General features: G+C 39.4%; 1 protein-coding gene and 1 pseudogene across 1 annotated transcript; both read right to left on the bottom strand.

Moving 5' to 3' along the window:
- Nucleotides 1-3060: 3060 nt before the first annotated feature.
- Nucleotides 3061-5172, bottom strand: LOC103420080 (glucan endo-1,3-beta-glucosidase). Its single transcript, XM_008358141.4, has 2 exons — nucleotides 5022-5172; nucleotides 3061-4150 (listed from the first exon to the last, which is right to left on the bottom strand). Exons 1-2 carry the CDS (start codon nucleotides 5116-5118, stop codon nucleotides 3216-3218), a joined length of 1032 nt encoding a protein of 343 aa, XP_008356363.2. The 5' UTR covers nucleotides 5119-5172; the 3' UTR covers nucleotides 3061-3215.
- Nucleotides 5173-14530: 9358 nt separating this feature from the next.
- LOC139190156 (probable F-box protein At5g04010) lies at nucleotides 14531-15850 on the bottom strand (annotated as a pseudogene).
- Between the last annotated feature and the right edge of the window lie 1180 nt (nucleotides 15851-17030).

The raw sequence follows: 17030 nt of genomic DNA, 5'->3' as shown, positions 1-17030 counted from the left end.
ACAATGGTGGAGAGTACATAAATTCTGGGTTATCTCAATTTCTACAAGATCATGGAATTATTCATCAAACTACCTGTTTGCATACTCTACAACAAAATTGGGTTGTTGAGAGAAAAAAAATCGTCATATCTTGGAAACTGCTAGTGCCTTGCTTATTGGTGTGTTCATGCCTAATTTTTTTTTTAGCATGAAGTCGTTACCCATGTTGTGTATGTGATTAACTGTATGCCATCTCAGGTTGGGGACTTCCATACACTTCTTCAACTATTGACAAAACATGTTCCCCTAGTATCCACCAATACCCTAACTCCTCGTGTGTTTGGATGTGTAGCGTATGTTCATATTCACAAGATTAATTGGATCCATGTGCTCTTCACTGTGTCTTTGTTAGATTTACATCCCAACAAAGGTTATAAATGTTACCACCCTGAAACTCGACACATGTATGTGACAATGGATGTTACCTTTTTTGAATCGGAATGTTTTTATACTCTGGTATCATCACCTTCATATCACAAGGGGAAGAATGCTAGTATTTGCGATCTTGATGGTGATTTTGGGTGGTTGGATGTCCAAGATGACGTGATAATCGCTTCAGGGGGAGTAAACCGTGACAAACCTGTGTAAACTGATGCAGCAGAGCCTCGGTTCATTCCTGCCGAGACTGTTGTAGGTGTTCAGCAGTTGTCTACTGATGAAGAATGTGTTGGCATTCAACCAACTTTTGCTGAAGAGGAAACAGTTCCACAGCAGGTTGTGGCCAAGCCTAATACTGGTACTACCGAGACTCTTGCCGAGCATGATTTCCCCTCTCTCTAGCTTAATAGTGTCGTCGTCCAATACGTCTTCTCTGAATATCCCTAAGGTAAGTAGTATTGATGCTCATGTAACTAATGATGCTATAAGTACATATAAGTTGTCACCAAGGCAAAATCGTGGTGTACCTCCTAACAGGTTTTCTCCAAAAGGAAAAGTAAAGTATCCAATAGCCAATTACGTGTCATGTAAAAATCTTTCACCCGAACATCAAGCTTGGGTGAACAATGTGGAGGCAATTCAAATACCAACTCGAGTGGAAGATGCTTTGAAGAATAAAAAATGGGCTGAAGCAATGGATGAAGAGATGATGGCACTATAGAAAAATAATACATGGGAAGTAGTGGAACTGCCGAAGGGGAAAAAACCAGTTGGGTGCCGATGGGTTTATACAGTTAAATACAAGGCTGACGGATCACTGAACAAGTAAAAAAGCAAGGTTGGTAGCAAAAAGATATACTCAAACATATGGTATTGATTATCAAGAAACTTTTTCTCTAGTCGCCAAGATGAATACGATACAAGTTCTTATCTCATTAGCTACAAATCTGGATTAGCCGTTAAAACAGTTTGATGTAAAAAAATGTTTTTCTTCATGGACATCTAGAGGAAGAAGTGTATATGGATTTTCCTCCAGGGTATAATGCTGGGGGAAAACTGGAGTGTACCAATTGCAAAAGTTGCTTTATGAACTTAAGCAGTCACCTCGTGCATGGTTTAGAAGATTCACTCAGGCCAGGAGAAAGAATGGGTATTATCAAAGTCATTATGATCATACGCTATTTGTGAAACAGAGAAACGCTAAACTAACAGTCTTAATTATTTATGTGGATGATATGATAATAACAGGTGATGATTCAAATGAGATTGTCAAACTAGAAAAAAAACCTTGTTGCCGAGTTTGAGATGAAGAATTTAGGTGATTTAAAATATTTTCTTGGAGTCGAGGTTGCTCATTCGTCCAAAGGTATTTTCTTGTCTTAATGAAAATATGTTCTAGATTTGTTAAAGGAAACAGGTATGCTTAGGTGTAAGCCTGTGGATACTCTTATTGTGGAGAAACATCACTTGGGAATTTATCCGGATCAAGAACCAGTGGATAAAGGAAGATATCAGAGATTGGTAGGGAGACTAATTTATTTACCTCACACTCGTCCAGATATAGCCTATGCAGTGAGTGTGGTGAGTCAATTTATGCACTCACCGAGTGTGGATCATATGGTTGCGGTTATGCGGATATTAGCATATTTAAAGTCTGCTCCAGGGAAATGAATTTTGTATAAGAATCACGGTCATCTAAGAATTGAGGGGTTTACTAATGCTGATTGGGCAGGTGATGTGACTGATAGGCGTTCTACATCTAGATACTTTACGTTCTTTGGAGGAATTTAGTTACTTGGAAGAGTAAGAAACAAAAGGTGGTGTCTAGGTCTTCTGTGGAGGTCGAGTTTAGAGGCATGGCTCATGGAGTGTGTGAAGTCCTTTGATTGCGTAAGTTGCTTTGGGGTCTTGGTTTCAAACAAAAAAAGGCAACGAATTTGTACTATGACAATAAGTTGGCAAGAGAGATCGCCGGTATAGCATGACAGAACGAAGCATGTGGAGGTTGATCGACACTTCATTAAGGAAAAGCTGGAGAAGAAGATTGTGTCAATACCGTTTGTGAACTCGAAAGAACAACTTGCATATATTCTCACTCATGTCGTGTGTAATAGGGTTTTTGGTAACTCACTTATCAAGTTGGGTATGTGTGACATCTATGCTCCAACTTGATGGGGAGTATTGGTGCGAGTAATCTTTATGGAAATAGGAATGTAAACATTGTGTAATTATTAGAGTCCTTTATTAGGAAAGATATTTCTTTGTGTTCTTTTTTGTTTCCTTGGAGAACAAGGACTGTATGTACTACATATCAAATTATGCAATACATGAAAATTAAGCCGTAAAATTCTATTGAAAGTACCTTCTTTTTTTCATTTGGTTGGGTTATTTTTTTACGCACATGTTGGGTGATGTTGTTTTATTGTTTTTTAGCGGAAATTAAACAAGTACATTTTGTTTTTCTTGTTAGATCTCTGTTTTTTCTCTAACAGTTAAAATTTTCAATCTTTTTCAATTTGGTTTTAATGTTCACAAATACAGAATACATTCTTCTCTCTCTGACCTTATCTTCTTCCTCCTTCAAACTCTTAACCAAATTGAGAAATTCCAGAAATTAACAAAATGGCAATCAAATCCCAAGAATAATATCATCAAAAACAACTTCATTAACATTCGAATTCATGATAACCATATGTATTCTTTTTATTGTATCGCATATATATGGGGTGAGATAACTGGGCACAAGGCACCCTTATTCAACTCAAACTTACATACTCAGAGACATGATTCTGTGACTCCTATCCAAATGTGAGTTGGTACTTGGGCTGTTTGTTAGGGGAGAAAACACCAAAGTGTTTCTCAACTGGTTTACCGTCCTTGAGATTTTCATCAAACATTGCAAAAAGATAAGTCTCTATAGCTTTACCAGGCCTCTTTGGAGTCCCAGTAGTACTCGTCACATGGTTGATCAAATTCTGGTAGAATGTGGCTGCGTTCTGAGGGGTTGCTTGATCACCACCTTCAGAAGGCCAACCGCTCTCTGATACGACTATCTCCATATTTGGTGCACCAGCTTTTTCAAGAGCAGCGTACTGAGCGTCCAGAAGAGCGTCAAAGAGGCTAGGGTATCGAGTCCCATCCGGCACTACAACCCCTTGCGAAGTGAACAAGGCATAGGCAAGGTTATCAGTGTAGCTGAAGTAAGGGTACACATTCACAAGGAGTGGGGCTCCACTGCTGACGAGGAAGTCGATGACTGGTTTTATGAATTGATTTGCAGCGTCATATACTCCATCAGAGGGAGGGAAGGGATTGGCCACAAGAGTTGTGTCAATTGCTGTAGAGACTTTGATTTGGCCTTGCAGATTGGCTGCTACAATTGCACTGTGGATGTTTTGGATGGCAGGCAGGAGAGACCCGACCTCTGCAGAATCGTGGTGTATTTCGTTTCCAACAGCGATGTATTTGAATCGAACATCAGCTGAATAGGGTTGTACGTTCTTCTGGACCCAGGCAGTTGCAGCAGCAGCATCATTGAGGGCTGGAAGCTCGCTGTTGAGGATGGTGACTGTGAGTTCTATGTTGGAACCTCTAAGGGCTTGCAAGGTTGCTTCATTTGGTTCATAGATCCTCATCCGTCCGATGCCATTGCTTTTGTACAAGTCAACCACTTCTCCTTCAGCTGGTAAATTGTTGCCGTTTCGTCCATAACAAACACCAACAGATTGTGCACCTGAAATAAGTAGATGATTTGATCCAAAATGTGGTGAGTTTTGGGTTGCGGGAGAGAAAAAAGTAGAATTTCCCGTAAGAAATGTTTGAAAGGATGAAACTTCTAGTTAAATACTCCATAGCTACAATTTCATCTAATTAAAATATTTGACAGTTGGAGCAACACTATAGAAAGAGCAACCAAACGAGACTCTTTTCTTTCGCTGCGTGGATTTTCAGTTATTTGTAGAAATTAAATTACCTAGTTTTTATTTTTCATGCTTGAGTTATGAGGAACGTATATAGTGAAAATGACGAATGAAGAAGAGTGGATGAAGGTTGGTATAAGAGAGAGAGATGTAAAATAACGCTTCGTTTGGATAAGAGAAATAAACTTAAAATTTAGACAAAATCAAATTTTATAAATTGACATGCACCAATTTACTTAAAGGAATTCGTAGATATAAAAATTTTAAATTTTATCTCTGACCAAGCTTAGAAAACAGTTTTGATAATTTTAAGGGCACACAAAAAGAAAACAAGAATAATATTCGTCCCTCCTCTATTTTATACTTTCATTCATATCTATGCACAAAAAATAATAATTAAATATCAATAACTATATAATTATCAGACGGACTTTTAACTAAAACATGTAAATATAGTACAGAAACAACGGTTGAAGAAAAATTCTCACGTCAGTCTAATCAATTAAGCTAGAAAACAGTTTTAATTAATTATATTCTAAAGGCCATAATTAAAAAAACTTAAAAATGAATATATATATATATATATATATATATATATATATATATGTATGTATGTACGTATGTATGTGCTGTTTATGTCATGAAAATGCAAACTACAGACAGAGGCATGAAAGTAAGTAAGACCTGTTATTTGCAGGGCTGGCATCAAGACTACAACAAGTAGTAGCAATATGGAAGCCATGAGTGCTTTTCCAGTTTTATATATGTTGGAAAAATGCATGAAGCTATTGGAGAAATATATAACTTAACTAACACATATTGATTATATATATAGGCGGCTGCCTTGGTAATGCAGAGTTTTTTTCCCCAAACCATTAAGAATTAGGAAACGACCCATTATCCCGTCAATATTACCGCGTGGACTAAGGATGACAACGACTACCTGCAGTTCATCGAAAATATGATAACATCATGAAAACCTGCCAGATGCGTAGTTAGGAAGAGGAGTTTTCAATTCAAGTGAAATTGATTAACCTAAATAAATAAACAAAATTGTGGTCAATTTTCACAATTCATCTATCTATGTGGTTTAACGTCCATCACAGTTTGGTCCATGTCTTTGAAACAAAAACCATAAATTTATCAATGTTACACTAATATTCGCCGCCTAGGATAATTCTTGTCACATTGCGTGGTTCATTGATTTTTTAGAAAATTTATCCAAATTAGTCATTTTACAAATTCTAATTGTTGAACCGATCAAAATCACATATATATAGTTAAATAATTTTTTCCCTCATGAGAAATAAGTTAGGGCTCATTTGGAAGTATTTGTAAAATGATTGAAAGTGTTTTTGGTGAAATTGATTTTGAGGTCCAAAAGCATTTTAAGTGCTTTATGGAAAAAGCAACAATTATGTGCTTCTTGTAGGAAACACTTAAAGTACTTTTTTTTCATAATCTACTTGAATTTTTACTAGGGATTGATTTTAAAAATATTTTCACCAAAAACGTTTTTAATCGATTTAAAAACACTTCAAAACGAGCCCTTAATTTCTCAATAGTGGTTTTCATTGTAGCAGATACGCACCCATGGTTCTTGTGTAAGTATTATTGTGTTTTGTTGTGGTGGTTATGTAGGGAATTTATTATTGTGTTTTGTTGTGCGTATTAAAGATTTGATCACTGTAGAAAGATGCACCAAGTCAGCACCCCTCTTGTAGCCATAGTCGGCATTTCCAATTTCCTTGAGAAGTCATTGAGATCAATTATAGTCCAAAACTGCTGGGGTTCCATATTTCAAAGTCTAGAATCCGCGTACAAAATGACAAGTCAACTAGACAGTGACTTGAACAACGACAAGTGTTGGAAAATTCAAACTCAAGGTGGCTTAATTTCAAGACTAGGCTAGTATATGCAACTTTTCATACGTCTTGGGCTGAAACATCTTCATTTATACTCGTTTCATACGTGGATATGACCATAGCGTGTATATATAATCACTAGTTTTCGAATACTAACCAGTTGGTATGTTAATAGGATATTAACTTTTTTTTTTTTTTTTTTTTTTTTGAAAAACTGGACATTTTATTCCAGGGCCAAGGGAAAGAGGTCCACTAACTACATACGGACAAAACAAAACATTGGACCTCAAAAGCACACACCAAAGAGCCCAAAACAAGTACAAGTGGGGCCCAGTACAAACACAGACACATCCAGAACACCCTAGAACCGTACAGTCCCCGCCGTCACCGGAACCGGAAATCTCCAAAGCCACCATCACCGCAACCGCCCAGCTAACCAACCAACCAAAACCCCTGGAAGGAAGGAAACCATTGCTCCAGCGCCCTACAAACAACACCACAAAACCAAGGAATCCAATGGGAAAACACAACCCACCAGAGACAGAGCCAATAAGGGCAAAGACGAGGAAAGAGGGGTGCGAACACCTGAGCCAAAGCTCTACTCAACTTCCAATAAACCCGTGACACACCACGGTAAGTGCACAACGTGGTTTCGTGAGGGGAGGGAGCGAAGTAGTCTGAGAAAGATGGAAGGAAACGAAGTGAGAAGAGACGAAGATGGAAGGATCGAAAGGGAATTGGAGTTTGGGGCTTAGATTGGTAAAATTGACATGAAGAGGGGATGGAGGACGACAGACCGGGAATGAAAGCAGGGAAAAACACAAAAAGAAGAAAAAGAAAAAACTGTGGGTTGCGGCAACAAGAGGGAGACCGGAAACTCTCAGGATGTGTTTACGCATCCGTAATCCGAATGAAAACAAGAAATCCGATTCCGATTACAGATAACTCTTGTGTTTACTACAGTTTACAATTTAGAGGAACCAACAATGTGTGGGACCCACACGAAAAATGGAATTCAATTCCTGAAATTGAAGGAATTGGACTCCCTCCATGGGTGAGGTATTTGGATTCCGGGATGGTGAAGGAATCGGGAATGCATTTCTTCTTTCCTATTATGCCCTCTTATCAAGAGGCTTCGCAAATGCTTCGACAGACGTAGCCCCGCCGAGTGTTGGAACTAGGAAGATGAATTTGAACTAGCATCCCAGACTTCCCTAGAAAACTTCTATTTTTATTTTGATCGTGACTATGGTCTTCCACCGAGTGGTTGATCCTTCTACAAGCCCTTAAAGAAATAGCCATTTTAGCCAATTCTAAAGTTAATCTCCAATAGATGTATAAATACTTCAAAATCTTTTTCTGGACATTTACCCTCCCACTGTAGTTCCACATCTTACACAACCCAGCAACCCTTTCCGACTCTCTCCCACCCCAACCTCCCATCCTGCAAATTCTTCCTCTTCGTGTTGAATAAAGTCCCAATTCAAAGGACCTACAAAAATATCACTGAACATACAGCAAAAATTAAAGATTCTAAGATAAGAAATACAAAATAAACAAAGAATTTAATTTGGGGTGGGCTGAGGTTGAAGAAGATTGAGAAGATGCAGGTGTGGCGGTGGTGGGTGCTTCCAAGTGAGAGAAAGAGAAGAGTTGAGCAGAGAGAGAGAAAGAGTGTGAGAAAGAGATGAAAATAATTTGGTTGTTGGATTTGAGTCCATTTTAAAGTAACTAATGAAAATGTGATTAAAAATAAATATAGATGAAATAAAAATAAAAATAAAAATAAAGAACTAAAGGGCATTTTAGTAAATATATTGATTTTTATTCCGATTCAGGTGAATTAGTAAACAACTAATATGAATTTCATTTTATTTTTACTCCGATTCCAGAACATTTAAGTAAACAGCTTCAACAGGAATCCAATTCTGACTCCTCCTCAATCCAATTCATCCTCAATTCAATTCCTCATGAATCCAATTCCTCTATTTTGATTACGGTTACGTAAACACGTCATCAAAGAGATACAAGTGCTCTCAAATTGGACCAAACTTTTAATTATTTTGATTCTAGGATATTAACCACTTTTGTTAAACAAAATTATTATGTTTTCCAAATTGAAAATCTCCATTTAATCTAATTTAATCACCACAATTTCAAAATTGTCTTTAAATTGATAACAAAATTAAAGACAATGACAAAATTGACAAAAACAAAATCGTTTTGACCTAAATTAAAATTGAGGTAAAATAGAGTGATCAAAAATCCATATTTTTAACCTCTTCAAAATAGAGTGACCAAAAATCCATATTTTTAACCTCTTCTCATTGTTGGAGACGATATCACTAAGTCAGTCATTTGGTCCTCAGTGAAACCATATGGAACTCCAACTTGTTGAAGTGACATAATTTAGGCTTACATGTATACAAGGCTACCTCACATAACATAATTTAGGCCCCATTGGAGGTCTAGGATTTAATTTAAATGAGATTGGAAGATGCACACTTCGAGATCGAAGAACTGCTGGATCAGGGACCCTACTAGGAGTTTGTAAGAGACAAAGCCATAAAGGAAGAACCTGTTGAAAAGATGGATCAAGGTAAGTCCAAAAGGTATGAATTTACCGACTAGGAGAAAGGCTGGCGGCAAGTGAATAAGCCCACCCTTACCATCACTTATATCTATGGACAGCCGAAGCATCTAGGCATCACCAAAGTATTAGGAGGCAGAAGAACCTCCAACTTTGCACGTAGGGATGGAACTCTGATCACTTTGAGGCGAAATATCCCCAAGTCCCACGACATTGCTAAAAAACTTCCAACGAACTACATGTGGTTTAATTCTTCAATGATATAAGAGAAGATATGTAGGCTATCCATCACCGATTTAACTACAAAAAAAACAGTGAAACGCCCTCAGTCTACGTATAGACATAGAGAAGCGTCTCCAAAGTCCCATGTAGTTAAGGCACATTCATCAAAGACGAATCCCCATGTAAACACATATTATATCATCTTTTCTTAGAACTACACCTATGATTTAGTTCTCCAAGTTCAGAGATATGTAGGCAGTCTAATATGGAGTCAATCATACCCCTCCCATCAAACACCCATTCTTTAATAATAAGAATTTGGTTTGATTATCGCACAACATATATTGGTTTGTTCCCTTTTTTTTTTTCTTTTTGTGGTACAAGAAATCCTTACTATCCCAAATATCACACAGCTTTGAAACATTGCAAAAATGAAAAGTCTAAAAATTCAAAATAATAATGTTAAAGGAATCTCTTGTGATGGTCTTCCAGTTAGCAACTTGGGAGACTCGAGCCATAATAAGCGCAATTACATTAGGCAGGCTACGAACATTGGAACATGTCCCCTTTGTCTGGAAGCCTCCAATGCACCATCTGGCTTTTGAAAAGTTTATGCAACCTAAAGCTTGTGGGGTATACACTCAAACTCGGACTCTGACCATTCGAGGGAATAAAAAAAAAAGGCAAACCGAAAATTAGTCAAATAGTGGCTCTGAACTCAGTTCAATTACTTCTTTCTAAGACCGTACTTAATCAAGTATGTTCTGCAATAATTTCATGCCTAAAGCAGATTCAAAAGATGCATCCAACTTGGAAATCTTCAAGATGAAATTGTACTCCAATGGAGATAATGTAATTCAATCAGAAACACTCAGGCCCGATGCATGCATAATTTGACAAAGAAATTTCAAAGGTGTTTAGGCGATCAAATCCTTAACGAATATTTCGTTGAAGGTTGAGAAATACAATATCAGTGTGGACGTAGCCCAAACATTGGGGTGAACCACGATACATCTTGTGTTATTTACTTTCTTGCAGATTCACGGTCGGATTTATGTTGTTCCAAGACCCTTCCGGTTTTGTGCATCAACATTTGGCGTCGTCTGTAGGAATCGACACAAAAAGCTATGTCGGTTCTCTTTCATTTTTTCATCAAATCTCACATTGTCCACCATGAATCTGCTCACCTAAAAACCAAATTCCATAAATCCCAGAAAAACCCAAATCCCAATTTTCAAATCCCATTGCAAAGTTCCCATATTTTCTGTTTTTCGAGTAGTTTTCAAGAACGGTTTTTTAGTACAATCAAAACCCAGTTCAGAAACCCATGGACACCAAAATTGGTTCCCTCGACATCTGCAAGCCTACATGCACTGACGTCAGCAGCCTACCAAACGGCACCGCTCTCCTGTTCGTCTTCTGCAGCTCGTAGTCGTTGTCTATTTCAGATTCTGCCAGTAAAACTCTCTTGACAAATTGGTTCCCTCGACGTCTGCAAACCTACGTGCACTAACTTTAGCAGCCTACCGAATGACGCCGCTTTCCTGTTCGTTTTCTGCGGCTCGTAGTTGTTGTCTATTTCAGATTCTGCCATTAAAACTCTCTTGACAATAGCTTCCATTACATCCGTAACCATCTGAACAAATTTAAGAAGTTCACCAATATAAGCCGTATCTTGTTCATCCAGAGGGTCATCTGGACTCCTGCACTCGACCGCCGGCCACCATCACTTTTTCACCAGAATCTCAGCAAGCCACTATCCTCCCTCTCTCTCTCTCTCTCTCTCTGGCCATGGACTCGGGAGAGCAACCTCCGAAGAAGCGGAAGCTGCACGAATCCCAACCAGAGCTGCCTCCATCGCCGCCATTATTACAACCACCGCCACCACTGCAAACCCTAGCTCCGCAATCTCTGTCTCAGGGGGAGATTATGAATAAACGGAGACACAGAGACGAGATTCGAAGTGTATACGATTGCTATAAGCGGATCAAGTTTTGCCTTTCAAAGAATGACTCTGCTCTCACGCCAGAGCTCGAGCAAGCTTATCTCTCTCTCATCACTACTTCCAGAGGTTGTACTAGTGTACAACGCATTGTTGCTGATCTCATTCCTCGGTATGTTTCAAAATGTCCAACTGCCCTTGAAGCTGCAGGGAAAATTGTTATAAATATGTATAACTAAAGCATGGTAGTAATAAAGAGATGAGAGGATGCTGATGGTGTTGCATTTCAGACTGCTAAATCTTGTGTTCTTGGTCTAGCCAATATTTGCTGCACTGAATCTTCAGTGGCACCAAGATCACCGTCATTCGAGGGATTTGCTCTACAGTTTTCCAAGCTACAGTTTATCTGGCCTCAGGTTTCATGCATATCTGGATTTCCTGCGGGAGGCAAGCACCGACCAATAATCAAACTCCGAGGGGTGCAGTCATGTGCTGACATGTCGAAAAGGCAGTGGGAACAAAATAGAAAAAAAAAAGAAAAAGATCATGATGTTACTAAAGAATAGAAAAAAGAAAAAGAAAAAGAGAGACTGATATTGGTATGCTTTTGCTTTTGCCCGGCGATGTTTTCCATTAATTCTCTGTGATTAAATGGATCAGGTACATGCAAGCACATGTGGGTTGATGACCTCCAAAGAAAGTGGTGGCGGAGCTCATGAGTGATGACCTCCAAAGATGCTTTTTACAAATGGACAGCAACGCAGAGATAGAGACAAAGAGGAATGCACAGTGGGAAACAAAAGCAAAAGCAGAAAGCAAAAGAAGATAAAAATAAGCAGACATAATTGAGGTCGTGATGGCATGCAGAAGAGGGGATTATAGGCGTGACCCATTGAGCAGAGGGTCGGACTTATTTTTTAATGATGTAATTTATTTTTCGTATCTTTCGGAGATATCTGTATAACCGCATCAGAGGGTAATAAAAAAAAAAAGGCAAGCCCAAAATAATGGGCTGGAATGTTATGTGGAGGGCGAAGGCATATATGCCCAAAAGAGCCAAGCCCTCTATTATCACCAACCAGGTGATCAAAAGTACGTCTAGTACTCCAAAATTATTCGGCAACCTGCCGCTATTATCACCAACCAGGTGATCAAAAGTACGCTTAGTACTCCAAAATTATTCGGTAACTTGCCGCTATTATCACCAACCAGGTGATCAAAAGTACGTCCAGTACTCTAAAATTATACATGAGCATCACTCATGTCATTCATACATAAACATTCATGAGCATCACTCATGACAATCATACATAAACATTCATGACCATCATTCATGTCAACATCCATGAGCATCACTCATGTCAATCAACATAAACATTCATGAGCATCACTCATGTCAATCTAGCTTCAAAAGCTTCATTTACAGAGCTCTAGCTTCAAAGCTTCACTTGCAAAGCTTCACCTACAAAGCTTCAGTGCAAGGTATACAAATACCGCCTCCGAACAACCGCCACTTCGGCCCATACATGGATTCAATTTGAAGTCTCCAGCCAACAGACTCTATTAACCGAAGACTTGGGGGACTACATTATGTACCATATATTAGGCCTCAACTGGGCCTCATGAAAATACTTGGGGAACTTAGCCCATTATTTATGTACTGAGGAGCGAGCCCTTATTTTATAAAAGGGACTCCCTCACCCTCATTAGAGAGCATCGCCGCCAGCTGAGCAATCGCCTCGCCGCGTGCATCACTCCTAACCCATTATTCATGTACTGAGGAGCGAACCCTTATTTTATAAAAGGGACTCCCTCACCCTCATTAGAGAGCATCGTCCCCAGCTGAGCAACCGTCTCGCCGCGTGCATCACTCCTAACCCATTATTCATGTACTGAGAAGCGAGCCCTTATTTTATAAAAGGGACTCCCTCACCCTTATTAGAGAGCATCGCCGCCAGTTGAGCAACCACCTCGCCGCGAGCATCACTCCTAACCCATTATTCATGTATTGAGGAGCGAGCCCTTGTTCTATAAAAGGGACTCCCTCACCATCATTAGAGAGCATCGCCGCCTACTGAGCAACCACCTCGCTGCGAGCATCAACTCTAGCCCATCATTTATGTATTGAGTAGCGAGCCCTTATTCTATAAAATGGACTCCCTTACCTTCAACGCCACAAGTCGAGCCAACCAAGGCAACATAAGCCACAAGCAGAGCAGCCTCGCAACATGTGCTACTTCTAGTTGAGCATCATTTCAGATTGAGCACCGCCTCATATCGAGTATCAGTCCTAGACGACATCTAGTTACTTCGGGCCACACATGGACTGAATTTCAAGTCTCCAGCCAAAGGATTCTCTTAATTGAAGACTTGGGGGACTACTGTTTGTACCATACTTAGGGCCTCCGTATTTAGATCTCGTATAAATACTCGAATGACTCAAATGTAATTATGTAATAAATGAAAGGGCAAATATGTAATAAGTGAGGAGCCCTTATTCTATAAAATGACTCATCACCCTCCTCATTGGGAGATGCCAATTCTTAGGCCTGAGATCGTCAAAGCCTCACTCTCACATTACAAAGCTCTCTTTCTCAGAGAAGCTCTCTCTCCCTCACAGTCCTCTCACAAACAGAGAAATACAATATCAGTGTGGACGTAGCCCAAACATTGGGGTGAACCACGATACATCTTGTGTTATTTACTTTCTTGCAAATTCACGGTCGGATTTACGTTGTTCCAACACCCCTCCGGTTTTTTGCATCAACAAGTATAAATAAAGAACAAGGCCAAAAGTGAACAGACAATTCTCATACACTGGGAATCTCTTTCTCGACCCTCTCTCTCACCCACTTACAAACTCAGTTTTACAACAACAATTTTATTTTGTGCCTTTTTTTATTTTTATTTTTTATAAAAACGATAGTGTTGCATTGGTTCAGGAAAAGATCAAAAGAAGTCTCAAACAAAGTACATAGGCCGGTTACATAGGGTCCTCAACAAGGAGGTCAATGATAAAACTAGGAGGTTGAGCAAACCACTCACATTGGCTGCCAACTTTCAAACCAAACCTAGCAAATCTATGCGCAACCGTGTTAGCTTGGCGACGGACATGGGTGAGGAAGCCGAGAATACTCTTTGTGTCTTCTACTGACTGCCTAATTGATGACGACATGTTAGTAGAGACATCACAATAACCGTCACAATCTGAAGAGTCTCCTTTCAATAAGAAATCTCTGAAACCCCTCGAGTCCGCCCAAACTGAACAAGCCCTTGCTGCCAAAGCTTCTGCCTGCAAGGGAGAAAAGACATCTTGAAGTTCACGCATGACGCAGCAACAAAGTTACCCCTGTCGTCCCTAACGACACACCCAAACCTCCCTGTAGAGAATCCTTACATGTGTTATAATTCACTTGGCCTCTTTCTCCCACTGCAAGTTAAGATGAGTGTTCCTAATGTATCGACTTTTCAATGTTCATTTCTGGAAATGTAAGATTTCCAAGTACTGATATATGAATAACCCAAACTTGAATTGCAAGGCATCATAGAATTTTGAACTTCATCCAAAAAAATATACAGAAAATCAAAATAAGATTTATGCACAAGCTTTGTTTATACACAAGTACAGAAAATTTGGTCGTATGTACATATGAAACGATAGGAAAAAAAAGCACCGGCTGGCTAATCTAAACATCACGAAGTCTAAAGATCAAATGTCTATTTGCTAGAAGGACCGGGCATAGCTCGACCATCGCGAAGTTCTTAAAGAGTTTCCAACATGAGGTCCTTACATGTAAGAAGATACACGTACGACTATGCAACTCAGTCATGGAACCGTACTACTCTGCAACTCAGTCATGGAAGCAGTGGTGTACAGGTTTGACAACCCAAACCACTCAGCAACCACTCCGTCGGTACCAAGCCTGTTACGAGTAAGTGGAGAGGAAAGATCTCCAGAGATTCTCCTCACATTACATTCCTATGGCTCGACCAGTAACTAATGGCGAAAACTAAAAAATCCATGGTTTCCTGGTAGAAACCATGTATTTCACCCAAGTTCGTGCGAATCAGGAACCCTCGTATGTAAGCAATGTAAAACCCTTTAGAAACAAGGTAGAAGAAAATGTTACAAGTATCTTAGAGCATCATCAACACTCACATATCTCCAATCTACAACACTCAACATCACCCTCCTCCCAACACAAAGCCCCAACTTCAAATCCGCCACAATTCCTCTACCAACAACACTCGAGCAACACCCCGCCGGCGAAGGAAGCTCCTCCGAAAACCACCCCTCCATCCCTTTCCCTTCACAATCCATCATCCCAAAAACACCCCTCCACCCTTCCAACACCACATTCCACGTCACTCTCACTGCCCCTGAATCCTGATCCTCCCACGCTTCAAATCCATTGTTTTCACTAACATCAATATCGAACTTAAAGATCCCGTTGGGATCAATAACCATTTCGCTTCCGGATTTTTCCAGAGAGAGAACATTGCTTAATGAATTGGGGTTGAAGACGTTGACTATGAAGATGAGGCTGTCGAGGGAAAGGCGGGGTTTCGAGGGGGTTTGAAGGCGGCGTTTGGCGGCAGCTTGACCCATGACGTAGAGGCGGTGGTAGGGGACGGTAGGGTTAGTGAGTCTGAGGGTAGAAAGAGAAGGGAAATGGGAAGCGCAAATGGGCTGCCAATTGTGGTCGCAAGACAGAGAAATGAACCATGACTTGCAGACACAAGAGGATATGGCTAGGGATTTAGGGTCAAGGTGGTGAGAAACTAGGTCAAGGACTTCCCATGGGGCCATGGTGACGAATAAGGACGATGAAAATTAAAATGGCTCAGAGGTCCTGGGTTTTCTGTAAATTGCCAAATTTTGTTTGAAACACAATGGGAGGGAGGTCCAAGAAATGAGTGGTTTAATCGTTGGCGACGGTTATGAGTGGAGGGCGGTGGTGTTTTGGGGAGAGGCACGTGGAGTGCGACGGTGTTTTGCATGGATAGAGTTGCCACGTAAGATTGCAGCTGGTGTGTATGAGGAATCCGCGTGCCGGTCATGAATGTACGCTTGCCATTCCCTTTTAATCTCTTTACTCCATGCACAGTGCCTTTATTGCTGGAACTCCATGCATAGTAATAAAGCGAGTAGCAGTTATTAAGTCGCATTCAATTGAGTAATGATATTCATACCAAACCATGTTAGGTGGCATTTGATGTGAACAGCCACATTATTTAAAAAATTTGCAAAACCTAAGGAAAAGAAAGAGAAAGACTACTCATATACCACAATCATCATTTAATTAATTAGTTTTTCTTAATTATTAGTTTATTAAATAATGAACTAAATTTAAAAATCTGATTAATTCAAATGATGTGGATGTCCACATCAAAATGCTACCTAAGGTGGTATGAAAATGTGGTACGAAAACATGATATGAATAGCATTACTCCAGTCAATTATTTCGTTAAATTTACTGTGGCAACAATGAGATATGAAAATGAAAAATTAAATTAAATATGAAAAATTCATGAATAAAATAATAAATATTGGAAATTTTTGTTAAAAAAAAAGATAAGAATTCAAATAGAGTTTAAAGGAGGTAGTAAGGCTTCCAGTTCTTTTGGTAGACGACACAAGTAGCTGAAGCTGCATCATGGTAATTAATACCATTTCAGCAAACTTCATGATCTTTTTTGGATGTTGGCGACTTGAGTTACAGGGTGGGAGTTTGTGGTTGTACATTGGATTTGGAGGTGATGGCTAGAGGACGGTTACTTAGTGGAAGCTATGTTTTCATGACCTTCTATTGATGTTGGAGACAAAGTAAAACTTAGTTAATCTAACATAAATTTAATTGGGGCTCAACGAATGTGACATTATCAATAGATTGGATACTTGTATGGAATGTTTAAAAATGTTGAGACCAATTTAGAATGACACAATTGATATATTGTACCTCTAGTTATCAATTACCATTTCAACGATCAACTTCTTCCATAATGATATCTATCTACCTAGTACAGTCATAATATCAACCAACTTCTTTCTTTTAATTAACCGCAGAAGAATT

The sequence above is a fragment of the Malus domestica genome, chromosome 12 (genome assembly GCF_042453785.1).
Source record: "Malus domestica chromosome 12, GDT2T_hap1".
Lineage (NCBI taxonomy): Eukaryota > Viridiplantae > Streptophyta > Magnoliopsida > Rosales > Rosaceae > Malus > Malus domestica.
The sequence above is the reverse complement of the archived record's forward strand: the minus strand, read 5'-3'. Positions and strand labels throughout refer to the sequence as shown.